Source organism: Papaver somniferum, unplaced genomic scaffold (assembly GCF_003573695.1).
Source record: "Papaver somniferum cultivar HN1 unplaced genomic scaffold, ASM357369v1 unplaced-scaffold_128, whole genome shotgun sequence".
In the NCBI taxonomy this organism is placed as follows: Eukaryota; Viridiplantae; Streptophyta; class Magnoliopsida; order Ranunculales; family Papaveraceae; genus Papaver; species Papaver somniferum.
In genome coordinates, this window is record NW_020621936.1 from 10,168,621 (window position 1) to 10,194,825 (window position 26,205).

A 26,205-nucleotide genomic window follows, 5' to 3' on the forward strand; every position below is an offset into this window, starting at 1 on the left:
CTACTACTGTAACGACACCAAAATCTCACTTTTAACTTTGGACCCGAACTCAACCCATTTGAGTGGGAAGTTAGAATTATGGAGTGCGTGTGCAATCCTAGTAGAGGATTTGCATATCAATGGTGAGTGCCCTAATCCAGTGCAAGTGTTTTATTACTAAATTGGCTATCCCGTAGTATTGTTAGGGTGCTTGGTTAGTAAAAGCAATAGAAATTTCTAGAAGCATTAACATGGTTGACACGTGACTTAGAATGCAACAAGGGCGTTTTTTTCTTTTGATTTTCAAAACCCCGAGGATTTACACAAAATTGGTCAAAAAGACCAAAACAGAAAATTCATGGGTGAAACAGATTCTTAGCTTTAGATACTGTTTATATAACCAAAAATTAGAAAAATACTGTTCATTTAGCCAAAATGGATATTTGACCCAGGAAAATAAAAACAAAAAGATATCAATCACCTAAAATACCCCTTTGACCCTTTAAACTAAGTTTTTTATAGCAAACAAATTTGTCCCACGTACAAATTTAATATAACATCAATATCCCAAAAATTTTGAGTATTTGAACGGCACCAACAATACCAAATCTGAAAGAAAAAAAAAATATGTCAAGGCTGAGTCACTACATCCAGCCATGATTGTTGTTCCATCATTCCACATTCCACCGCTGCAACTTCAACTTTCACTGCATCCAACTGCTCCACCATGAACACACATGACTTATTTACTCATAATTTCAGATGCACTTGGACTCATAACAGCTGCATCTTCCCCAACACCTCAAACACATTTCATTTCCTCCATTCCTTGTTTACTCAGCATCCATCATTCACAGTACATAGCACCAGCTGCGTATTCATATCTGTCACCACTGCAATTTCTGCACCAGCCAGTTTATTTCAGTTTATAGTTACACCAGCATAGCAGACCACCAACACTGCAGCCATTGCGAGTACCATCTAACCTCATTTCGAGCACATCCACCGGTACTACTACCATCTGCATGTTATATGAATGAGTAAACTATATGAAACTGGTTTCATCTTGAGTATTTTGACGAAAATACAATTATATATCAGTCTATAACTAGATGAAACCAGTTTCATCCTAGTATAACATGGATGAAAATAATTTCAGGTCAATCCAAAACAGGATTATATTGGTTTCATCCTAGTATAACATGGATAAAAACAATTTCAGGTCAATCCAGAACTACAACTAGATGAAATTGGTTTCATCTTGAGTATTTTCACGAAATAAAGTTATACCAATGAGTGATCTATATGAAACTGATTTCATCCGGATTATTTTGACGAAAACGTAATTATATCACAGACTATAACTAGATGAAACCAGTTTCATCCTAGTATAACATGGATGAAAATAATTTTAGGTCAATCCAAAACAGGATGATACTGGTTTCATCCTAGTATAACATGGATGAAAATAATTTCAGGTCAATCAAAAACAGGATGATACTGGTTTCATCCTAGTATAACATGGATGAAAATAATTTCAGGTCAATCTAAAACAGGATGATACTGGTTTCATCCTAGTATAAAATGGATAAAAGCAATTTCAGGTCAATCCAGATTTTACATAAGCTTAACCCAGATGAAACTAATTACATACAAACAAAATTCAATGAATTTTAAAATGGATTTTACAAAAGTTAAACCAATAGGATCAAGAAACTTACCAGTGAAATTGATGGAAGAAAATTTTTAATGCTCAGCACCACCATTGCATTCAATCGGAAGCAGCTTCAAATCCCCGTTTCCTCTGTTGAGTCAAACCCTGAATTTCAAGTTCATAACCTCACTGCAAGCCATCACAGATCCAACCTCAAAACTATTACAATTTCGTTTCAGATTCAACAGCAGCATCTGCTGCTCCTCCTTCTATCCCATCTGCTTCTCAATCTTCCATTGTTGTAACTAAGTTCAGTCCCATAGCAATTTCTGCAACTTCATCTTCTTGAACCAATCGGCCATTAAACCCATCAACTACACAGTCTCGAATCAATTTAATTGTGGAAGCTCTCAGATCACGGATTCACAGATCGAACCCATCTTAATTTCATCCTCTCTATCTTCGGAAACCCTTATCAATCCACAATTTCTTCATCTGATTTACCCGAAGAAGCAAACCCTAACTTCATTCATTCACTGCAACTCTCAATTTCATAATCCAAATTCGAGTCAACCCATTACTGATTCTCGATCTTAGCCATCATACCCATCACGTCGACCACCATCTTCTCTGCCCATCAAATCTCTCAATTCTCGATCTCACAGAAGTAACAGCAACCATGACTGAAACGGTGGTGGTGGAGAAACAGAAGATCGAGAGCATAAGAAGAAAGAAGTGGAAATGGTGGAGATCTGGAGAGGGGTAATTGGGTCAGTTTCAATTAAAAAGATTTCTCTGTCCATTTGACCCAGGCTGAATCCTAACTGTCCATTTAGCCCAAAAAACACACAATTCTGGCTATATAGTCCATTTTCTAGAGGATTAACCGGAAACATGCCTCTTTTTCTTTATTTTCTTTGTTGTGACACCATCTTCTTCTTTCCCATTTTCTATTACTACTTCACCACGGCTACGAGCAAGAAAGAAGACTTTGTTCTTTTGAAACTGAATTCGAATGAAGAAGACGTTTTGATTGTTTCAAATCAAAATCCCGGCTAAACCCACCTTTTATTTTGGCGAGGAGTTTGTATCATGCAAAGGTAGGGGGTTTTCTCTCAATTCTCCAATTGATGCTTTCTTTCCTTTTACACTATGGGTTCCAAATGTGTTCAATGATATTGTTATGAATAATTGATTTCATTTCTCTTTGATTTTTCATGAGTTCATGTTCGTCAAATTTTGTTGAATTTCTTAGACAAATCAAAATAACATGATTGATCCCTGATATTTTTACTCGTCTTGTCGTAGTTGCCGAGAGTGAATTTGAATTTTGACTTCCGTATTTATATTGATCTTTTAGGTAACTTGGTTTGAACTTTTGAATCACTTACAATATGGGTTAATGCTTTGGTTTAATAAATCACCTCATTCTTTCCATTTTAAGTTTATTCTTTGAATGTCCTGAACATGCAAGAAGTTTGTGTAAAAGCCTCCACTTTCCTCATGTTTATTCTTTGTGTATGGAACTACATGACTCCAAGTTTTCGAAAATGATTTATGAAAGATTTAACAAAATTATGCAGCTATTAAGTTTGATTTTCACCGTAAATCAAGTCTTGTAAACAGTCACTAGACTAGCCTTTTAACTGTTTGCGAAAATGACCCAATGAATATACATTTAAAACTCTACCTGATAACCAAAAATGAAATGGTTTCATAAAATTCTCTCATTTTACTCTTTTTACTACCACACAATCTAAATGCTATAAGTAAATGAATTTTCCTTACATTACATTACCAGCGTGATTCTTTAAACTACTAGTTTGAGCAACCCAATTTGAAAAGTTTACTACTATTAATGTATAATTCATTGCTTAAGGTTTGATTTTTATTACATTTTAAATGAAACATATGAATCTTTACCACTCTTTAGTGCTTTGTTGTGTCATTTGGTGTCTTTACATACGAATCTTAAAACCTCCCATAGAGTGATCATAATAGTCCCAACTCCCTTATGCTATAGTTTTATTTTTTTTGTCCTGATCATCTTGAAATTTTGTCGCAAATGGGAGGAATGAGTACTCATTGGTTCCTTAATTTACTAGTACATTTTGGATGTGTTTTCCTTTCTATTTTACTGATAATTCCTCCGGCAATTAGGACTGGCTTCATTTTTTCTAAATTTCAAATGCAAGATTTCCCTTTAATTATGACAGGCTTATAACGACTGTTCTTACCTCCTTTGGGATGAATTATGTGTATCTTGTACACTGTTTTTATGGATCTTGTTTTGCTGAAATTTCTATGGTGTGTAAACTATACTTCAAGTTTGGTATTTTTGCTTGGCGCGGGCTTTTGGTAAGTTGCGGCGTCGTTGCCCTTGATTGTTGAGAATTGGATCTGGTTTCAGAAAGTGTTCTTTACATGAGAATTCATTTGTGATTTGTTGTCACGAGGAACTAGACTTTATTTTAGGAACGTCGGGCCTAAGTGGCACCCCACCACCTCGGTGGCTACCCGGAAGATCGTTGCGGCAACGATGGCTGGTATCCAGAACTACCCTGGCGGTGGCACTGACCATGAATAGTAGAGTAAATTTATTTTACAGCTCTAAATCTTGTTTAAATGGTATTTGCGTAAGTATTTCTTTCTCTACTTAATTATTGTGGTTGCTCCTTGCTTACGCGTTTATATTAGATGCTCAACTTATTTAGTTTGATTTACATTTTGATTGCTTTACAATCGACACGTTATTTCGTAACCTCTACTGGGCTGTGGGCTCACCCCGTTTTGTTTTGTTTTCCCACAGAGTACGAAGCGAGATTGAGGCAGTAAGCTTGGAAAGAGCTTACGGCAAGAAGCATTTGAGCAAAAGCCGGTATTTTTGCTTGTATCTCTGATATGTATATCACGGGGTACCTGGGTAGTTTAGTTTGTTTGCCTTGATTACATGTCATTTTTGTACATTTTGCAGTTATCATTGGAATCTTGTACATGATCTTTATATGGTCTGTAACCTTAAGCTTGCCGGTTTCGTATACGATGGGTCTGGTTTTGGGTGTTGCAACAGTGCTTTTGAATCCCATTTGTTGTGAAATATCTATGTACTGCAGGCATACTCATTTACGTGTCATAAAGTGCTCGTTTGATTTTTTTAAAAACTCTTGAACTTGATTAATTTTGTTGTGTTGGATCATGGTATAAAATATGCATATTTTCTCTACTGTTTTAGCATACCGTTTGATATACACTGAGGCTGTTTTGAACTAAGCTATTTTTGCGTACAAAAAACTTGGTGTGAATTGTTGCTTTATGAAAATGAAATATGATGTCTTTAATATTTCTGCTTCTTAAAAAAGAATGTACTTAACTCATTTTGTTCGAAACTGTTGAGTAGTTTTAGTTTGGACTGTGCACAATGCACTTAAGTTTTACGATGTGTAAAATTTTCATTTCTGTTCTTGCCTCTTGTCTTTTACTTAAACTATGCCAGAGCTGGGTGTCAATTATTCAATGTACTTAAGGCTTTATGTATTTATTCTTTTATGAGAATCCCATTTTTGCAAATGTATTGCATTGTAAGTAAATGGTCCACGCAATCTCATCTAAGTTCTATTATATCCTTTTATTGTGTTTTATTTTTCTAAGTTTTATTATATATTTTTATTATGTTTTATTTTTCTTTTGTTGTCAATCTTTTGTGTTTTCGAGTGACGTGATGGGAGGTTTGTGCTTGCCAGTCGGGCGGATCCTGATCGGCGGAAGTCCAAATTTCCTGTCTGTTACAATTTGGTATCAGAGGAGTTCTGATTCACTTGGGACTGTGAGTTTTGTACTTACTTAATTTCCGGTGCCGTGTACTTGATTTTAAGACGTAAACAAATTGTTTTGGCTTGTTTCGCCCAACGGTTTCATTTCAGTTTTGATAAATGGAAGGTTGTTTTCGGTTTTATCGAATTATTTTGAGGCTGGGTAAAACTATCTAGATACCACGATATACATATCTTTAGTTGTGTTAGTAATGTACATTACTATCCAGTTGTGAATCTGAGGCATTTTATATTTTGAAGATATCGCGGTGTGCGAAATTCGTAGCCTCGAGCTTTGTACGTAAGAAGAACCCGAACGGAAGTAAAGAGCACCTTGATAATAATTTAGAAAAACTTGTAGGTTCAGTATGATTGTCGTTTACATTGTTAGAGACTGGGAAGTCGAGTACTGCTGTAGACTCGAGGGATTTTTTCTTGAAGTTATGGAAATTGAGTGGATATCAGTAAATCAGGCTACATTGTGTGGTGCTGAGAAGAGGGCTTCTTTGTGACGGCGTATGGCAATCGTGTATTTGTTCAAGGTGAGAAGTGGAATACCGTAAGCCTTTCGATTCCAGAAATAGGAAGACGAGACGAAACTGAAGGGCACATTGTTCATCTTGCTCATATTAGTGAGGCGACGAAATTGTGGGTACGCCAGAAGACGTCTTAGTGATTAGATGTTGTTTATGATTTTCCAGAAACGTTGTATGGGTTATAATCGAAGAGAGAGAGACCAACTTTAAGATTGACGAATGTTGCAGACCCATCATATGTAATCAAGTGGAGAGACTTGTAGCCGAATGACGACGTACCTTACGTGGGAAAACCCTTGCGATGATAATTACCCGAAGACGCGATGATAACTTTTCAAGACGTAACATGATAACTTTTGAAGACATAACATGGGAGTCGAGACGAGGTGCAAGACAACTACCCGAAGCTATTTCTAGGTATCCTTCTTAGCTTCTTCTTTTATTTTTGAATTTGAGGACCAAATTCTTTTTATAGGAGTTAATGGTGTATCGACACCAAAATATCACTTTCAACTTTGGACCCGAACTCAACCCATTTGAGTGGGAAGTTAGAATTACGGAGTGCGTGTGCAATCCTGGTAGAGGATTTGCATAGCCATGGTGAGTGCCCTAATCCAATGCAAGTGTTTTACTACTAAATTGGCTATCACGTAGTATTGTTAGGGTGCTTGGCTAGTAAAAGCAATAGAAATCTCTAGAAGCATTAGCATGGTTGACACGTGACTTAGAATGCAACAAGGGCGTTTTTGTCTTTTGATTTTCAAAACCCGAGGATTTAACTGGAAACATGCCTCTTTTTCTTTCTTTTCTTTGTTGTGACACCATCTTCTTCTTTCCCATTTTCTATTACTGCTTCACCACGGCTACGAGCAAGAAAGAAGACTTTGTTTTTTTGAAACTCAATTCGAATGAAGAAGAAGTTTTGATTGTTTCAAATCAAAATCCCGGCTAAACCCACCTTTTATTTTGGAGAGGAGTTTGTATCATGCAAAGGTAGGGGGTTTTCTCTCAATTATCCAATTGATGCTTTCTTTCCTTTTGCACTATGGGTTCCAAATGTGTTCAATGATATTGTTATGAATAATTGATTTCATTTCTCTTTGATTTTTCATGAGTTCATGTTCGTCAAAATTTTGTTGAATTTCTTAGACAAATCAAAATAACATGATTGATCCCTGATATTTTTACTCGTCTTGTCGTAGTTGCCGAGAGTGAATTTGAATTTTGACTTCCGTATTTATATTGATCTTTTAGGTAACTGGTTTGAACTTTTGAATCACTTACAATATGGGTTAATGCTTTGGTTTAATAAATCACCTCATTCTTTCCATTTTAAGTTTATTCTTTGAATGTCCTGAACATGCAAGAAGTTTGTGTAAAAGCCTCCACTTTCCTCATGTTTATTCTTTGTGTATGGAACTACATGACTCCAAGTTTTCGAAAATGATTTATGAAAGATTTAACAAAATTATGCAGCTATTAAGTTTGATTTTCACCGTAAATCAAGTCTTGTAAACAGTCATTAGACTAGCCTTTTAACTGTTTGCGAAAATGACCCAATGAATATACATTTAAAGCTCTACCTGATAACCAAAAATGAAATGGTTTCATAGAATTCTCTCATTTTACTCTTTTTACTACCACGCAATCTAAATGTTATAAGTAAATGAATTTTCCTTACATTACATTACCAGCGTGATTCTTTAAACTCCTAGTTTGAGCAACCCAATTTGAAAAGTTTACTTCTATTAATGTATAATTCATTGCTTAAGGTTTGATTTTTATTACATTTTAAATGAAACATATGAATCTTTACCACTCTTTAGTGCTTTGTTGTGTCATTTGGTGTCTTTACATACGAATCTTAAAACCTCCCATAGGTGATCAAAATAGTCCCAACTCGCTTATGCTATAGTTTTATTTTTTTTGTCCTGATCATCTTGAAATTTTGTCGCAAATGGGAGGAATGAGTACTCATTGGTTCCTTAATTTACTAGTACATCTTGGATGTGTTTTCCTTTCTATTTTACTGATAATTCCTCCGGCAATTAGGACTGGCTTCATTTTTTCTAAATTTCAAATGCAAGATTTCCCTTTAATTATGACAGGCTTATAACGACTGTTCTTACCTCCTTTGGGCTGAATTATGTGTATCTTGTACCCTGTTTTTATGGATCTGGTTTTGCTGAAATTTCTATGGTGTGTAAACTATACTTCAAGTTTGGTATTTTTGCTTGGCGCGGGCTTTTGGTAAGTTGCGGCGTCGTTGCCCTTGATTGTTGAGAATTGGATCTGGTTTCAGAAAGTGTTCTTTACATGAGAATTCATTTGTGATTTGCTGTCATGAGGAACTAGACTCTACTTTAGGAACGTCGGGCCTAAGTGGCACCCCACCACCTCGGTGGCTACCCGGAAGATCGTTGCGGCAACGATGGCTGGTATCCAGAACTACCCTGACGGTGGCACTGACCATGAATAATAGAGTAAATTTATTTACAGCTCTAAATCTTGTTTAAACGGTATTTGCGTAAGTATTTATTTCTCTACTTAATTATTGTCGTTGCTCCTTGCTTACGCGTTTATATTAGATGCTCAACTTATTTAGTTTGATTTACATTTTGATTGCTTTACAATCGACACGTTATTTCGTAACCTCTACTGGGCTGTGGGCTCACCCCGTTTTGTTTTGTTTTCCCACAGAGTACGAAGCGAGATTGAGGCAGTAAGCTTGGAAAGAGCTTACGGCAAGAAGCGTTTGAGCAAAAGCCGGTATTTTTGCTTGTATCTCTGATATGTATATCACGGGGTACCTGGGTAATTTAGTTTGTTTGCCTTGATTACATGTCATTTTTGTACATTTTGCAGTTATCATTGGAATCTTGTACATGATTTTTATATGGTCTGTAACCGTAAACTTGCAGGTTTCGTATACGATGGGTCTGGTTTTGGGTGTTGCAACAGTGTTTTTGAATCCCATTAGTTGTGAAATATCCATGTACTGCAGGCATACTCATTTACGTGTCATGAAGTGCTCGTTTGATTTTTTAAAAAACTCTTGAACTTGATTAATTTTGCTGTGTTGGATCATGGTATAAAATATGCATATTTTCTCTACTGTTTTAGCATACCGTTTGTTATACACTGAGGCTGTTTTGAACTAAGCTATTTTTGCGTACAAAAAACTTGGTGTGAATTGTTGCTTTATGAAAATGAAATATGATGTCTTTAATATTTCTGCTTCTTAAAAAAGAATGTACTTAACTCATTTTATTCGAAACTGTTGAGTAGTTTTAGTTTGGACTGTGCACAATGCACTTAAGTTTTACGATGTGTAAAATTTTCATTTCTGTTCTTGCCTCTTGTCTTTTACTTAAACTATGCCAGAGCTGGGTGTCAATTATTCAATGTACTTAAGGCTTTATGTATTTATTCTTTTATGAGAATCCCATTTTTGCAAATGTATTGCATTGTAAGTAAATGGTCCAGGCAATCTCATCTAAGTTCTATTATATCCTTTTATTGTGTTTTATTTTTCTAAGTTCTATTATATCTTTTTATTGTGTTTTATTTTTCTTTTGTTGTCAATCTTTTGTGTTTTCGAGTGACGTGATGGGAGGTTTGTGCTTGCCAGTCGGGCGGATCCCGATCCGGCGGAAGTCCAAATTTCCTGTCCGTTGCAACTACTTTCCTCCGTAACTTCCAGAAATTGATGATCAAAACCCAAGTAATCTGATTTAGGATGTACTAGAGTGTAAGGTTTACGAAAACTTAAAGGTGAAGAATTGGTAAGAGGATAAGTTGGTTGAAATATTATAGGGTTATGAGAGTAATACTGGATGAAATAATATCTACTAGATAAATTCAAATTATTTTCTAGTCTATAATTATGGGAGCAGAATATATGATAATTATCCCAAGTTTGAAGTGTAACAGCTGTAACTGAGCGAGAAAAGCAAAATTAGGCTGCTGAATAACCGCATGCATCTGACTTTTTTGAATTTGAATTTTTTTGAAAATTGACTGAGGCGGGATGGGATCAAACCGATACTGAAAAAACTGAGTTGGTACCGAGTCATATTCCACAAAGCATCTTTAGCAAAAGCAATGAAATCCATAACACCTAATCCTGTAAGCAAAAGCTTGAAGACTATAGGGGAAAAGCCATAATCACAACATAAACATTAGCAAAAGCCATTAGGGATAATAAGAATTGCAAACACATATAGGGGAAACAAAGAGATTAAGCTGCCATTAAAACAAACCGTAAGAAATAAAAATATCACTAATAACAAACCAAGAAAGAAAGAACTGAGATTTAACCTATCAAATGAGTATCAACATAAAGATGCAGAAAGACAGATCCTAGTTATTCATGAAAATGAAAGAGAAAAGATTATAGAATGAAAGAAAAAATGAAATCCCGTATGAAACTAAAACATGATCTTGTTTGTACTTTGTTACCCTCTTCTTGTGTGATTACTTTGTTGATATACGATACAGAAAGTTCCTTCGTTCAGTTTTTGAGCTCAATCTCAGATGGACAATTCGCCTTCACCAGATTGAAATACTACGGGTAAGGGAGTGGATGAGTCTAATATGAGGGTTTGTTAGATATTCCTTTCCTTTAAGAAATACAAACAAACTCTAACGGGGTTAGTCCTCGAGTGATTTCGGGGGAGTTGAGTGTATTTTAAATCTCAGGGATTTTGAGAGAGTTTGAGAGAATGTAGGGAGTTTGAGAGAGTTCTGTGTTTGAGTTCAGGGAGTTTGGGGGAGTGTAGGGAGTTTGAGAGAGTTTATTAGAGGGAGTTTGGGGGAGTTTGGGGGAGTTTGGGAGAGTTCACTCCTAACTCATTCTCTTTTAAGAAACAATAAACCCTTATTTGCAAATAACATTGATCTTTAATCAAAAGAAAAAAATAAAAGAAAATGATCATATCTCTGTATCAATAGTATGTTATTTTGTGCAACGAGATAATTTTTTTTCCCTTCAATTTAACGGTCTCCATACAATTCTAACTCCCTTTGTTCACGAACATTTTCCCACATATCATCCGCTATACTCTTTCTCCATGCATTAGCTTCTTGACGTTGTTGTTCTTGAGTTTGTTGTGTCAAAATTTCATCGTCATTTACAAGCGTTGATGGATGGCTATCTTCCTCTTCCTCTTCCTCGACCGGAAACTCATCTGAACGGCATTCTTTTCGTAAGAAGTTGTGTAGGCCTGCACAAGCTGTCATTATCTCCGCTTGCACCTGATACGGAAATGGAGGTTGAGACTTAAAGATCAAGAAACGAGACTTCACAACACCGAACAATCTTTCAACTACATTCCTCAAAGAAGCATGACGCATGTTAAATAATTCTTCAGCCTTTTTCACATGATTATCCGTACCAGAAAATTCTTTCAAATGATAACGTTGGCCACGAAATGGTGTTAAATAATATCGTCGGTTTACATGCCCACCATCCCCCAAGTAATATTTACCTGAATAAAACACAAAAAGAAAACTTCGTCAAGTAGAACCCGAATATAACTTAACCAAAAAACTCAAAACTTCACATTAGATAAAAGTAAAATTACCTTGCGGTATTTTCAGTCCATTTCTTTTTTTCATTGCGTCGTTAAGTATTTTCGAATCATGAGCAGACCCTTCCCATCCACTGAGCACGTATATGAACTCCAAGTCGAAGTTGCAAACCGCTAACATATTTTGAGATGTAATTCCATGTCGATTCCGATAAACGGCTGCATTTCTTTTCTCTACCATTGCTGGGATATGTGTACCGTCCATAGCTCCAATGCAATCCTTAAAGTAAGGATAAAATCGTGTACTCTCACGAATTTTAAATGGAGTTGCACTTGTTGGCTTAGCCATCATCCTCGGAGCTATAGAATTTAAAGCTCGCAACATCCTGTTAAAGTTTTTACTAACTGTCCGCCGAGAGCGACCAAATGTGTCACGTATTGTGCAATATCGTGAACTTTGGCCAACAACGAGTAAAAATGTACCAAGCATTTCTTCAATAGAAACACATCTTGTATCACATAATGATGTAGTTTCTCTAATGATACAACTTAGTTTTAGAAAAATATCAGGGTACATCCTATAACTTCTTCGAAAGTCTTCTGGGTCTTGACGCAAAACTCTCCTTATATAGTTATATCCAAACAAAGTAACTGGGCGTCTCATTGGTCTTTCAATACGCTGACTTTGTATGTATTGCAATTGCTTGATTATATCCATCAACCATGAATGCACCGCTGAAAGTATATTCAAAAATATGGATAGTTCAAATTCATTATTGCTGCTTACCTCTTCATCATCACTGCTTTCTTCTTCTGTATCAAAGGCTTCATCTTCACTATCAGTAGATAAATCCAAATCAGACATGTTCACCTAAAAGATGATAAAAGTACTTTCTTTTATTAGAATCATCATTATTTCAAAAGCATAAAAGTATATGTATATCGAAAATAAGCATATAGAATATAAAGTTCATAAATTCAATCATAATAACCATATAGATGTCAACCCATAAAAATTAGTAGCAATCAATTCATAACAATAAGTTCTCAACTAGGAGAAAAGAAAAATTAAATACTAATAGTTATGAAGAAAAACGATCAAATGTTGTAACTCTAAAAGCCCATTAAACCTAATAGAAACTTGCAAAGATGACAGGTTTATGCTTTTAACTTTGAACCAATCCACAACTTTCTCTCTTCAGGAGTAAAACGTATGAATAAGTTCTTCTTGTGATTGTTGTCCAGCATTTCAATTACTTTCAGCTTATCTTCCAAAGAAATTTCATTCATGCCATAAACAAGATCCCATACTTGGTTATCTTTCTTATCCTTATCAATTCTGCGCATTTATTTTTCAATTTTGCGGTCTTCTTTCTCTTTCGCAATAAGAGCATGCATTGAATCAATAGAAGAAGCAATCGATGAACTGTTGGCAATCAATTTCTCTAGATAATCAGACCGCCCAGTAGGATTAGTTGATGTATAAGAGTCACCAATGTCACACCTTGGTCTTTTCTTTGGTGTCGTTTTTCTGACAGGAATTTTCTTTATGTTCATATCTTGAGTTTCATCTTTATCTTGTTCATCACTTTCCTCTAAGCCATATCCCACGTATGATACGTTAAAAGCATTATCATATTGCTCTCGTTGAGTATAATCAACATCGAAGTAATCATCTTCCTTATCACAGGTTCTAGCACTTGTACCCTCATGGGTAAGATCAACTGTAACTTTTCCAGAAGCACATTTATTCCCAAATACAATAAACAAGTCACCATAGTCTTTACCATTATCTTCCCTTAAGTTAGTTTGGTTTGGATGGCTCTGTTAACATACAAAAAATAAATAAAGGATAAAGCATGAATTAGAACTCTGCACAAAATAGAAGTACAAGATTTAAACAAATCCTGGTATTGACCAAATCTAGTCTTCAGCCATCTATGTTTCCCTTTATAGTTCTCAAAAGATTTGTCACAACCACATGCTTGGTTAAGTTTTGGAAGTATCTCCTCTTCCACTATTCTCTTAGTAAAACATCCACTAGTGTCTTTCTTCTTCTCAAGTGTAGCTTCTACCAACAGTTCCAATAATTTCTCAGTCTCTCGAGTTGTCCATTGTTTGTAATTCGTAGTCACTTCCGTTTCCGGTTCCGTATTCTTATTCTTCCTAACATTCTTTTTCTTCTTGTTGTTTTCAGAAGGTTGGCTATATTTTTCCATTCTATGGTGTGACATGTTAGCTACATTAGTACTTAGACTAATACTAGAACTTAACAAAGCAAGGATAGTAATAACACCAAACAGTCTAATGTAAACATGATAAAAAATTGTGATACTAGATTACACAGTACTAACACGCAGAGCTACTTAGCCAAATTGTTAATCAAAGAAAATCCCATAGCAACTCCTTGCAACAAAAGCACCGTATGAATTGGCTAAAACACGCCAATACGGAATGAAGTACGCCACTGTATTGAACTTTGGCATATATAATAGAAGAGAAGTATGTGTCTAAATAAGAGGACTTAACAAGTGATAGTAATTCTCAATGGCACCCATGCAAAGTAGCAAGCCAATTAATGCATGATGACATAACAAATTATGAAGATAGCTGTAAAGGAATTCTGTTTCACCGAAACACAGTTTCAGATTGTCCAATCTTTGCAGTACTAATACTTACCTGATCCTCTTGAAATTTTTACGGTACACTTACCACTCAATATTCCACAACACACTCAAAAATCATAGCATTCCAACGGTTCATTAAAAAGATACATTACTCAGAACCCGACTACTTTCAATACGTGCATACAAAATTCAGTTCCGGATTTCTCATACTTTGGTGTACCTAAAGTGATCAGAACTTCATGAAATTTCTACAGTAGGAAACCTTTTTATATACAAAAATCATACTAAAATTTCAGCTTTGTACGATAAGCGGAGAATGAGATAAATAGGAATTAGTCCCCTATTCGGGATTTAAACTCAGCAGACCATAGTCATATATTGTGCAAGCTTTGCAGTAGCAAACGTGACCTGATCCGCGTGCAAATTTTACTGTACTTCTATAACAAGGTAAACTACGACATATTCAAATTTCATCATATTCCAACAGTTGAATTTAAAGATATCATTTTAACAAAAGCACCGTATGAATTTGCTAAAACACGCCAATACGGAATGAAGTACGCCACTGTATTGAACTTTGGCATATAGAATATAAGAGAAGTATGTGTCTAAATAAGATGACTTAACAAGTGATAGTGATTCTCAATGACACCCATGCAAAGTAGCAAGCCAATTAATGCATGATGACATAACAAATTATGAAGATAGCTGTAAAGGAATTCTGTTTCACCGAAACACAGTTTCAGATTGTCCAATCTTTTCAATACTAATACTTACCTGATCCTCTTTAAATTTTTATGGTACACTTACCACTCAATATTCCACAACACACTCAAAAATCATATCATTACAACGGTTCATTAAAAAGATACATTACTAAGAACCCGACTACTTTCAATACGTGCATACAGAATTCAGTTCCGGATTTCTCACACTTTGGTGTACCTAAAGTGATCATAACTTCATGAAATTTCTACAGTAGGTAACCTTCATATATACAAACATCATACTAAAATTTCAGCTTTGTCCGATAAGCGGAGAATGAGATAAATAGGAACCAGTCCCCTATTCGAGATTTAAACTCAGCAGACCATAGTCATATATTGTGCAAGCTTTGAAGTAGCAAACGTGACCTGATCCGCGTGCAAATTTTACTGTACTTCTATAACAAGGTAAAATACGACATACTCAAATTTCATCATATTACAACGGTTGAATTTAAAGATATCATTATAACAAAAGCACCGTATGAATTGGCTAAAACACGCCAATACAGAATGAAGTACGCCACTGTATTGAACTTTGGCATATAGAATAGAAGAGAAGTATGTGTCTAAATAAGATGACTTAACAAGTGATAGTGATTCTCAATGACACCCATGCAAAGTAGCAAGCCAATTAATGCATGATGACATAACAAATTATGAAGATAGCTGTAAAGGAATTTTGTTTCACCGAAACACAGTTTCAGATTGTCCAATCTTTGCAGTACTAATACTTACCCGATCCTCTTTAAATTTTTAGGTACACTTACAACTCAATATTCCACAACACACTCAAAAATCATAGCATTCCAACGGTTCATTAAAAAGATACATTACCCAGAACCCGACTACTTTCAATACGTGCATACAGAATTCAGTTCCGGATTTCTCACACTTCGGTGTACCTAAAGTGATCAGAACTTCATGAAATTTCTACAGTAGGTAACCTTCATATATACAAACATCATACTGAAATTTCAGCTTTGCTCGATAAGCGGAGAATGATATAAATAGGAATCAGTCCCCTATTCGGGATTTAAACTCAGCAGACCATAGTCATATATTGTGCAAGCTTTGCGGTAGCAAACGTGACCTGATCCGCGTGCAAATTTTACTATACTTTTATAACAAGGTAAAATACGACATATTCAAATTTCATCATATTCCAACAGTTGAATTTAAAGATATCATTTTAACAAAAGCACCGTATGAATTGGCTAAAACACGCCAATACGGAATGAAGTACGCCACTGTATTGAACTTTGGCATATAGAATATAAGAGAAGTATGTGTCTAAATAAGATGACTTAACAAGTGATAGTGATTCTTAATGACACCCATGCAAAGTAGCAAGCCAATTAATGCATGATGACATAACAAATTATGAAGATAGCTGTAAAGGAATTCTGTTTCACCGAAACACAGTTTCAGATTGTCCAATCTTTGCAGTAATAATACTTACCTGATCCTTTTTAAATTTTTATGGTACACTTACAACTCAATATTCCATAACACACTCAAAAATCATAGCATTCCAACGGTTCATTAAAAAGATACATTACTCAGAACCCGACTACTTTCAATACGTGCATACAGAATTCAGTTCCGGATTTCTCACACTTTGGTGTACCTAAAGTGATCAGAACTTCATGAAATTTCTACAGTAGGTAACCTTCATATATACAAACATCATACTAAAATTTCAGCTTTGTACGATAAGCGGAGAATGAGATAAATAGGAATCAGTCCCCTATTCGGGATTTAAATTCAGCAGACCATAGTCATATATTGTGCAAGCTTTGCGGTAGCAAACGTGACCTGATCCGCGTGAAAATTTTACGGTACTTCTATAACAAGGTAAACTACGATATACTCAAATTTCATCATATTCCAACGGTTGAATTTAAATATATCATTATAATCAAATCATGCAATTTCTTACCAAGATCTTTTGTACCACAAATTAGGGTTATTACAGAGAGAGTACCCACAAAAAAAACTATACACACAATCAAAATAAACAATCATGGAGATCAAAGATATGAAAAACAATCAAAATAGTACACAAATCAAACTATTATAAACAATCATGGAGATCAAAGAAGAAAAAAAATATACCTGGAAAAAAACGTTTCCTTTTCTTTCTCCTATGGTTTTCTACGCACCAAACTCCTTCCCAAATCTCTACTCTTTTGAGAGATTTGTTGTGAGACCAAAATACACTAAAAACTCCTTCGAACTCCCCAAAACAACCAACTCCCTAGTATTGTAGGGTTTTATGACTAACAGGGAGTTCAAGAGCTTTTTTTAAACTCCCCAACGACTAACATGTGTTTTCTAGAGAGTTTAGGAGACTCCTCTAAACTCCCCCACGACTAACGGAGATTTGGAGAGACTCCCTCAAACTCCCTCAGGACTAACAGGAGAAAACCTAAATACATTAAAATCTCTCGAACTCTCCCACGACTAACCCGCTGTAAATAAAAAAATAAAATAATAACTACCAGAACTAAGTTTTGCTTAGCTTTCAACGCAACTCTTCAAATGCTCTTGACATTAACAAAATCTGCAAAAGCCCAATCCACTATGAAACTACTGATGAAGTAGTTCCACAATTTGTAAATTTCCTTACAATGCAGGAAAATATGCTTGTTTGTTTCTGGTTCAGTGTTGCAGAAAAGACGGTTGTTATGATCAGATTTACCAACTATTTCCAGATAGCCAAGTGTAGGACCACCATTATAGCATAGAGTCCACATTAAGAAGGAAACTTTCAATGGTACTTCAGAGTATCGAAACTTCTTATGAGGAAAAATAAGATATCAATCAACATCTTGAGATTTGTAGCAATTTGCAACATAGAATTCACCTCCCTGAACAATCTATTACCTCCCTCTCCATCAACATTAGCAGATACAACAACAGGATCACCAGTAGTTGTAATAAAAGAACCACATCTTCTAATTCATGTTCATTCAAGTTTCTAAATAAATCCAAAGACCAAAAAATTTATGCAGAATTACAATCCATAACATAAGCATTTTTTTTTCCGGATAACTTATATAGGGAATTAAAAGAAACCTGCAGAGCACATCTCCGATCCATTTGTCTTTTCAGAATAACACTCTACTACCGCTCTTAACTATAAAAGGAAAATTCTGAGAAATATGGTCTCTAGCTTTGAGAATACTTTCCCATAAGCTGTGTTTAGTAGACATGATAGAGGTGTTTGGAAAAAAAGAGGAAAGACCGCCACCAAATTTTTGATGAGTAATCTTTCTCCATAAATATCTTCTTTCAGATCCATACTTCCAAATTCATTTGCAGTGGAGAGCTTTATTAACAAGTTTGAGCTTCTTAACGCTAATAACCCCTCTATTCTTAGGTGAAACAACTTTAGTCCAAGAAACCCAACTCCTCTTCTTAGAATTAGTAGAAGAACCCCGAATGAAGTCCCTCACAATCTTCTCAATTTCCTTCATAACTAAGACAAGCATCTGATACATAGATATACAATACACTGGCAGGCTTGCTAGCCTAAGTCATTGCTGACAATTAAAAATCTTTGTCCTTTAAAATAAGTATCTATCCTTTCAAGTAGAGAGCTTTTGTTGAATTTTCTATAAAATAGCATCCCACTTAACTTAGCATTTTGACCTACTACTCAAGGGGAACCCAGGTAATTCATTGACCGTGGAGATAACATTCATGGACAAATATATGTCAATTAGAAATATACACAAGTAAAAAATTAATGGCACCTCAGCTGCACTCAGGGGCGTAGCCGGCCCATGGCAAGGGTAGGCAGTTGCCTACCCTGCCAAGCCGGCTCCCAAGCCCATTTTCCTTATTTTTTCTTAAAATTTTAGATGTCCAAAGCCTAATTTTGCCTTCTTACCTTCCCTTAAAAAAATTGCCTCCCCTTATAGGTTTTTTGGCTCCGCCCATGGCTGCACTGGCCATCGAACCACGTAATGTTTACTTCGTACAATTTCTAAATCACCTGGATAACGGAATCCATTTTGGCTGCCCACATGGTAAACCATACACAAGGAACACCTCTCAATTACACCCAACAGTCTCTTCTCGTCGTTGTCGAGCAGGCAACTAGATCCTTAATTCCCGAGTCCAAATCTGTTCACATTCCTCTAACGAGTGTATATTTCACATATTCTTCTGATTGGTTGATTATTTAACCGATGATCTCATTACCCTCCATGTTTAGAATCATGGCCCTCGTTACATAACTTCCTAAATTAAATCAAGGATAGAGATTGAAATGTGAAAATATACATTCGTTAAAGAGTGTGCACGCACTCCTTAATTCCCTATGTATTCTTCCTTTATTCAGTGACCAATAATAGTAATATTTAAATATGTTATTACATCAAAAAATCTGAACCAATGACTTTCATACACCTGTCATCTAGTCAAATAAAATTATTTAATGAAAAGGAAATAGGTTGACTCATACACCTACGGATATGAGCGATTCCTCTTTTTCATTTCTTGTTAAAAACAGAGCTTTTTATTTCACCTTCCACCACCACCAATCCGTGTATACTCTCCTGTTTCTCTCTCTCATAATTGAAGAAGAAGAAGAGAGAGAGAAAGATCTTCTCCTATATTAATTACTCATAGGTTCAATTAGATCTAAATTTTAGTACCGAGTTTGAGGATTTTCCAGTTGGTGATCAGGAGAAGAAGATTCTTCACTTTCTTTATCTCAATTCTATAGGTGGCGATCAAAAGAACAATTTTCATTCAATCAGGTAAATATAATTCTGGGTTTGTCTTTGAACATTTCTTAAAATGACACGATTTCATTCTGGGTTTGTTTTCGAACTCTGTTTTTTTTTGTTTGCTTTCCTAAAAATGGAGAAGTGGAAATGAAATTAATGAATGTCACAAATGGTAAATTCTGAACAAAAAGAAGGTTAATAATGTCTGTTTAAACATAGAAAGTTCATGTTCATTACCGGAAAGTTCACAACTTTTTTCTTCGTAATAAAATCTGTTTAATAGTATTCCTTAAAAAAGCTTATTTTTGTTTGGATTTTGCTTTCCAATTTAACAAAATTTACTTGTATTCTTGATTGATTTTAATTATCATAGAATTTGTCTCTCTATAGGTGAATTGAACTTGTACAATAAATCTTAAAAAGGAGTAATATTAATTGTTAGTACAAGGAATATCGTTCATTTTGTCATTATAAATCTAGAAGAGTTTTCTCATGTCTTTTGATGTTGAAGTTTTTAGGTGAAGAAGTTGATCACATGCAATGCCAGAGAAGAATACCAGGAAAATCATAGGTCTCTATCTCTTTCAATCATTTTTAATTTTTTTTTTTTTATTGATCAACCATTTTTCAAATATATTTTTTTGAAGTTTCTGTAGCTTGAAAGATTGAATCATGTACGGAGATGAATTAGATGGTAGTGTTTTTTTTTCCTTTTGTATGGATAATCAGAAATTTGGGTTCTTTTTTCAATTGACTGAGATTGGTGATTCTATTTATACTTCATTTATGAATCATTTTTGCTACCTTAATGGACAGATTTCCTCTAAATCTTGTTTTTTATGATAATATTATGAGTAAATTGACTTGAAAATCCTGGAATGTTTTTTGTAAACCTTGGATATGTGAAATTCTCTTTGCAGAAATTTAGTTTTTCTTATTCCACTTGGGGTCCATTAGGATCAAACCCAATGATTAAAGAATCTAGAACGAAAAAGTTGATAGATTTTATTTTCTATTACTTTATGAGTATCAAAAAGTAATTGGGTACTGTTATAGAGATGTAGATAGCTATATATATTTTGGATGTTTTGATACCATTTGTTAAGAGACTAACTTCTTCTTTTTTTGTTAAAATTGTTGTGTACAGGTAGTGATAAGTGATGTCATAGGATGGACAAGAACATGAAGCAGAAGTAAACAATAGGTAGATTTTGTTTCAGAGATTGGAGTAGAAAAATACAGGTGAATTTCAACTACAGTTGAAGAAATTCAGTTGCCAAGGTAAAATACTAGTTTTGTTAAATGGATCGAGCAGATAATAATGGGATTGACATAGAAAGTGAGGTGTTGCCAATTGATGGAAAAGAGATTGTGAGAAATGGTTCAGATTTATTCGACAAAGACATGATTAGAGAGCCACTTCTTAGGAAAAGGACCAACACCACTTCTCAGATTGCTCTGATCGGTGCAAATGTCTGTCCAATTGAAAGCCTTGACTATGAGTAAGTGTCGTTCTTTGTTTCTTTGTGTCTCAACTGGAATTGGTTTGTGGATTTTTTCATGTTTGTGTTGTGCAATTGGATCTCATGGTATTAGGAGATAGCTGAGAAACAAAAGAAATATCAACATATTATTAATAATCAAAGTCATGCAGAAGACACAGAAGGTTGTATTAAAAACCTATTATAGAATTAATATAAAACAATGGTTAGTTGTGAGCCAATATAGAACTATTTACACTTGCATTGACTTATATAAGAAATTTTAAAATATGTCCAAGTAACTTTTGTTGGTCCCTTACTTATTGTGCATTTTCTTTTTTAGGATTGTTGAAAATGATCTATTCAAGCAGGATTGGAGATCAAGGAAGAAGCTTCAGATATTTCAGTACATTGTCCTTAAGTGGACACTTGCACTTCTTATAGGATTGGCTACAGGACTTGTTGGTTTCTTTAATAATCTCGCGGTGGAGAACATAGCGGGTTTCAAACTGGTGCTTACTAGTGATCTCATGCTCAAGCAAAAGTAAGCCTCACTACTATTATGTCTGTGAGTTATATACTGTTTTCAAGATGAAGCACACATGACTTTTAAATAGAGTTGGTTTAAAATGTTTCTTTTCAAATGTAATAAGTAGTTGCCTAGTTGGTAGCCTGAATTTATCTATTTCCCTAAATACATATTGAAGCAAAAGGTTCCATATGAAAACTTCTTTTAGTATCCAAATAAGCATGGTACAAGTAACCTGACTATGTTTTTTTCAGCCAACTTCTCCAACTAAATTGAGTAACTCTGATGCTATTCTTGTTCCAGTACAGGTTCTACCAGGCATTCGTAGCATATGCTGGTTGCAACGTGGTTTTGGCGATTGCTGCTGCAGTTCTTTGTGCTTACGTTGCCCCTGCTGCAGCAGGTTCTGGTATTCCAGAAGTAAAAGCTTATCTAAATGGTGTGGATGCTCATTCTATATTGGCTCCAAGTACTCTCTTTGTAAAGGTATGCTCCAATTTAAATCATATTTATGATTTATCTATCCCTCTAACACAGGCTGCGTAACAAGTTCCTTAGCAACTATATGTGGTCCAGTGTGGCAAACCGTTCTCCTCTCTCTTGGCATATAGGTTTTAATTTGATTTTGGGAGCAAAGGCTTTATTTACATTCCAATCAAATGTTCAGATATTTGGTTCCATTTTTGGAGTTGCTGGTGGATTTGTTTTGGGTAAGGAAGGACCTATGGTACACACAGGGGCTTGCATAGCCAATTTACTTGGCCAAGGTGGGTCCCGGAAGTATCATTTGACTTGGACATGGCTCAGATATTTCAAAAATGATCGAGATCGACGGGACTTGATCACTTGTGGTGCTGCTGCTGGAGTTGCAGCTGCCTTTCGTGCCCCAGTTGGTGGTGTTCTATTTGCTCTAGAAGAAGCAGCTTCATGGTAAGCTCTTTTTCTATATATTTGTCTAGTTATTGTCAGATGCCTCTCAATTAAGTCGTCTGAACTGTTTTTCTTTTGTGTAATTATGTCAGGTGGAGGGGTGCTCTTCTCTGGAGAACATTTTTCACAACAGCAGTTGTTGCTGTGGTTCTTCGAGGTTTCATATTATTTTGCAGGAATGGAAATTGTGGGCTGTTTGGAGAAGGAGGGCTGATAATGTTTGATGTTAGTTCATCTATAACATCATATAGTACCGCTGATCTTCTAGTGGTGTTACTCCTTGGCGTGGTCGGAGGGCTTTTCGGGAGTTTATACAACTATCTTGTGGACAAAGTCCTTCGCACTTACAGCATAATCAACGAGTATGTAACATAAACCCCTCTGATTATAATTTTGCTGGCAGGATACTAATAAATATGTATTATAGTAACTTTTTAGAACTGTGATTAAATTTATCACTGAATCAAGTTTACAAGATACTCCTATTTATATATGTATTTGATAAATTTGCAGGAAGGGTCCCCATTACAAAGTCCTTCTTGTCATCATTATATCCCTTCTGACTTCATGTTGTTCGTATGGCCTTCCATGGTTTGGAAGTTGCACCCCTTGCCCTGATGGCCTTAAAGAGCAGTGCCCAACTATAGGTCGTTCGGGTAACTACAAGAATTTCCAATGCCCACCAGGCCACTACAACGATCTTGCCTCACTGTTCCTCAATACTAATGACGATGCTATCCGTAATCTATTCAGTTCAGGAACCGAGAACGAATTTTATCTTTCCAGCTTATTCGTGTTCTTTTTCGCAATATATGGGCTTGGCATCATAACTTACGGCATTGCCATCCCTTCTGGGCTCTTTATCCCTGTTATTCTTGCTGGATCCTCCTATGGTCGCCTTATTGGAACCCTACTTGGTTCCATTTGTGACCTTGATCCAGGTCTTTTTGCTCTCCTCGGAGCTGCTTCTTTCCTTGGCGGGACCATGAGAATGACGGTCTCTATCTGCGTGATTCTTTTGGAGCTCACAAATGATCTTCTAATGCTTCCTTTAGTTATGCTGGTTCTTCTTATTTCCAAAACAGTTGCCGACAGCTTCAACAAGGGTGTTTATGACCAAATACTAGTTTTGAAGGGTTTGCCCTTCATGGAATCTCACTTGGAGCCTTACATGAAGCACTTAGTCGCAAGAGACGTTGTGTCCGGTCCACTGATGACGTTCTCGAGCGTGGAGAAGGTTGGGAACATAATGCATGTTTTAAGAATGACAAGGCATAATGGGTTCCCCGTCATCGATGAACCACCTTTTGTTGAGGCACCAGAATTGTGCGGGCTTGTATTGAGGTCTCATTTGGTCGTGTTGCTCAATGGGAAAAAGTTTACAAAAGAGAGAATCTTGTGTAGGGAGGGGATATTACGGAAGTTTGATGCATTTGATTTTGCAAAAGCAGGGTCGGGTAAAGGGTTGAAGGTGGAGGACTTGGATATTAGCCCCGAGGAGATGGATATGTATGTGGATCTCCACCCAATCACTAATTCATCCCCATATACTGTTGTGGAGACAATGTCGTTGGCCAAAGCAGCAGTTCTATTTCGACAACTTGGCCTCAGACACTTGTGCGTCGTGCCAAAGACTCCAGGGGTAAGAAAATCCTTTTCTTTTTTCACTTTGTTTTCAGCACGCATGACGCATTAGAAAAACCTTTTATGCTTAGACAACTCCTTATCTCTCATAATTTTGACTAAATATTCCCTGGTGTTGTTTCATAAAATGCACAAACAATCGCATTGGCTAACATCAAGAATTGAAGTGAAGTTGTGTTCTTTCCACATTCGCTAATCTCAAATTCTGGTGCATGGCATCTTCACTTCAGTTTTCGCCAAATTTCTGCTATGTTAGTATTTGTTCCAGACCCCTTAAAAATCAAGATCACCTGATATTTCACCAATCTGGCAGAGTTTTTTCCAGTTTCTTTCATATTGCAATTTATATTCAAACATCATTTACATTTTTGCTGGCATGAAACTAATTGGATTTCATCTTAATTCATTGCAGAGGCCTCCAATCAGCGGACTCTTAACGAGACATGACTTTATGCCAGAGCACATAATGGATTTATATCCTCATTTCAATCCCCGCAGAAAGTTGTCTAATCGAAGTTAGGCAAGAGATGTGATGCTGAATTCTTTTCTTCTTTATAAAAATATACATGGTATTATTTATGGGTACCATTCTTGATTGTAATTGCTATTTATAGTGTCTGCCATTGAGTGCGGCAAAAATAAGAAAAAAAAAAAGAAAAAAAAAGTAAGGAAAAATCAAAATGCAAAACAGAACTCTATGATGTGTTAGAAGATTAAAATGAGAACTTTAGCTCTTTCATTATTCTTGATTATTGTTATTTCACTTATTGGTCGTTGAACAATTTGGAATTGTTATTCGATATACTTACGGTAGTTTATCTCGGAGCGAATTGGCACAGGTGAGAAATCAGATATCATACAGCAGTACAGCAGAGAATGATACTAACTATATCACTTCTGTGTACACGTACCCTTCTTCTGCCTGGGTTCAGTTCAACTTGGAATAAAGCTGCTTATATTCGCTTTGTTTTCTGATATACGTACGTTGGTCGTTCTATGCACCCTGCAGGAGAAGTATAAAAAGGTATCGACAAACACCATTCATTTTACAGAAAATAGAATTGTGGTTCATGGGTTTATACTCTAAATGGAGTGAGTTATGATGCCACTTCCAACTTTTATGGTGGAGATACTATAGAAAAGGAGACAAAGGAAGGCACGCTTGGTGGCAAGGCTGCTAATGGGGGTACCAATTTCCTTGGGGGTGTACCAACCCCAAGGCAAATGATGTTTGTCTTATTAGCATTTGGTACACCCCAAACAAAACCAGTCCCCCTATTAACAATCTTAGCTTGGTGGTGACAATATTACAGTGGAAAAATACCATATGTTCCCTCTCTTAAATACACTCAATGATGTCTTTATTGTTTTACTAAGGCATTGGTTATTGTCACGTATATCTCTTCCAAAATACTCCATCGATCAAAGATGCATAAATATTGCTTGTTTCCCACGGGTTTGGGAAGAATTATATACTATATAGCATTTGTTAATCTTGTATCCCCGCATACAAGATAAGCATTAATGAGTTGTGCATTTTTTCTATTTATTTTTCAACCTTTTCCTTAGAAATATAACACGACAATAGAAAATTAGTTACTGTTATTTACACATCAACATTTACATATATGCCCTTTAAATACGAGATTTGTTTTCATATATTTTATTGGGCTCGCATAGAAAATTGTTTAAAACTTTTAAGTTTTAAACGAAGCTTCCAAGGTTACAATACTATTCACTTTTGTCATTCGTAGATCTCACAGGAATCTCAGAAACCCGAACTGCAAACACACACATTAAGTTTTCTATTACTCTACCCGCAAGGCGATTTTTTTCTACACGATATTAAAAGCACAAAATTGGTCAAAAAGACCAAAAATGAAAAATCCTGGGTGAAATAGATTCTTAGCTTTTGATATTGTTCATATAGTCAAAAGTCAGAAATATACTGTTTATATAGCCAATTTGGATATTTCACC

At 35.6% G+C, this 26,205-nt stretch overlaps 1 protein-coding gene and 1 long non-coding RNA gene across 6 annotated transcripts; both read left to right on the forward strand.

The window, feature by feature from the left end:
* The first annotated feature begins 2,220 nt into the window (after window positions 1–2,220).
* LOC113331961 lies at window positions 2,221–9,329 on the forward strand. 3 transcript variants are annotated; one of them, XR_003351243.1, is made up of 5 exons: window positions 2,221–2,733; window positions 4,443–6,971; window positions 8,334–8,505; window positions 8,679–8,792; window positions 8,900–9,329. It is a non-coding gene; the product is annotated as an uncharacterized LOC113331961 (long non-coding RNA). The 3 variants fall into 3 exon arrangements; XR_003351242.1 differs by having other exon boundaries at window positions 8,334–8,792; XR_003351241.1 differs by lacking the exon at window positions 8,334–8,505.
* Window positions 9,330–19,412: 10,083 nt separating this feature from the next.
* LOC113332030 (chloride channel protein CLC-c-like) lies at window positions 19,413–25,002 on the forward strand. Of its 3 annotated transcripts, none has more exons than XM_026578690.1 (9): window positions 19,413–19,672; window positions 20,154–20,213; window positions 20,790–21,144; window positions 21,467–21,667; window positions 21,961–22,138; window positions 22,320–22,582; window positions 22,675–22,944; window positions 23,096–24,224; window positions 24,639–24,914. In XM_026578690.1, exons 3-9 carry the CDS (start codon window positions 20,945–20,947, stop codon window positions 24,744–24,746), a joined length of 2,349 nt encoding a protein of 782 aa, XP_026434475.1. In that variant the 5' UTR covers window positions 19,413–19,672; window positions 20,154–20,213; window positions 20,790–20,944; the 3' UTR covers window positions 24,747–24,914. The 3 variants fall into 3 exon arrangements, with proteins under 3 accessions (XP_026434475.1, XP_026434476.1, XP_026434477.1); XM_026578692.1 differs by having other exon boundaries at window positions 19,414–19,672; window positions 20,161–20,213; window positions 24,639–25,002; XM_026578691.1 differs by lacking the exon at window positions 20,154–20,213.
* Window positions 25,003–26,205: the final 1,203 nt, after the last annotated feature.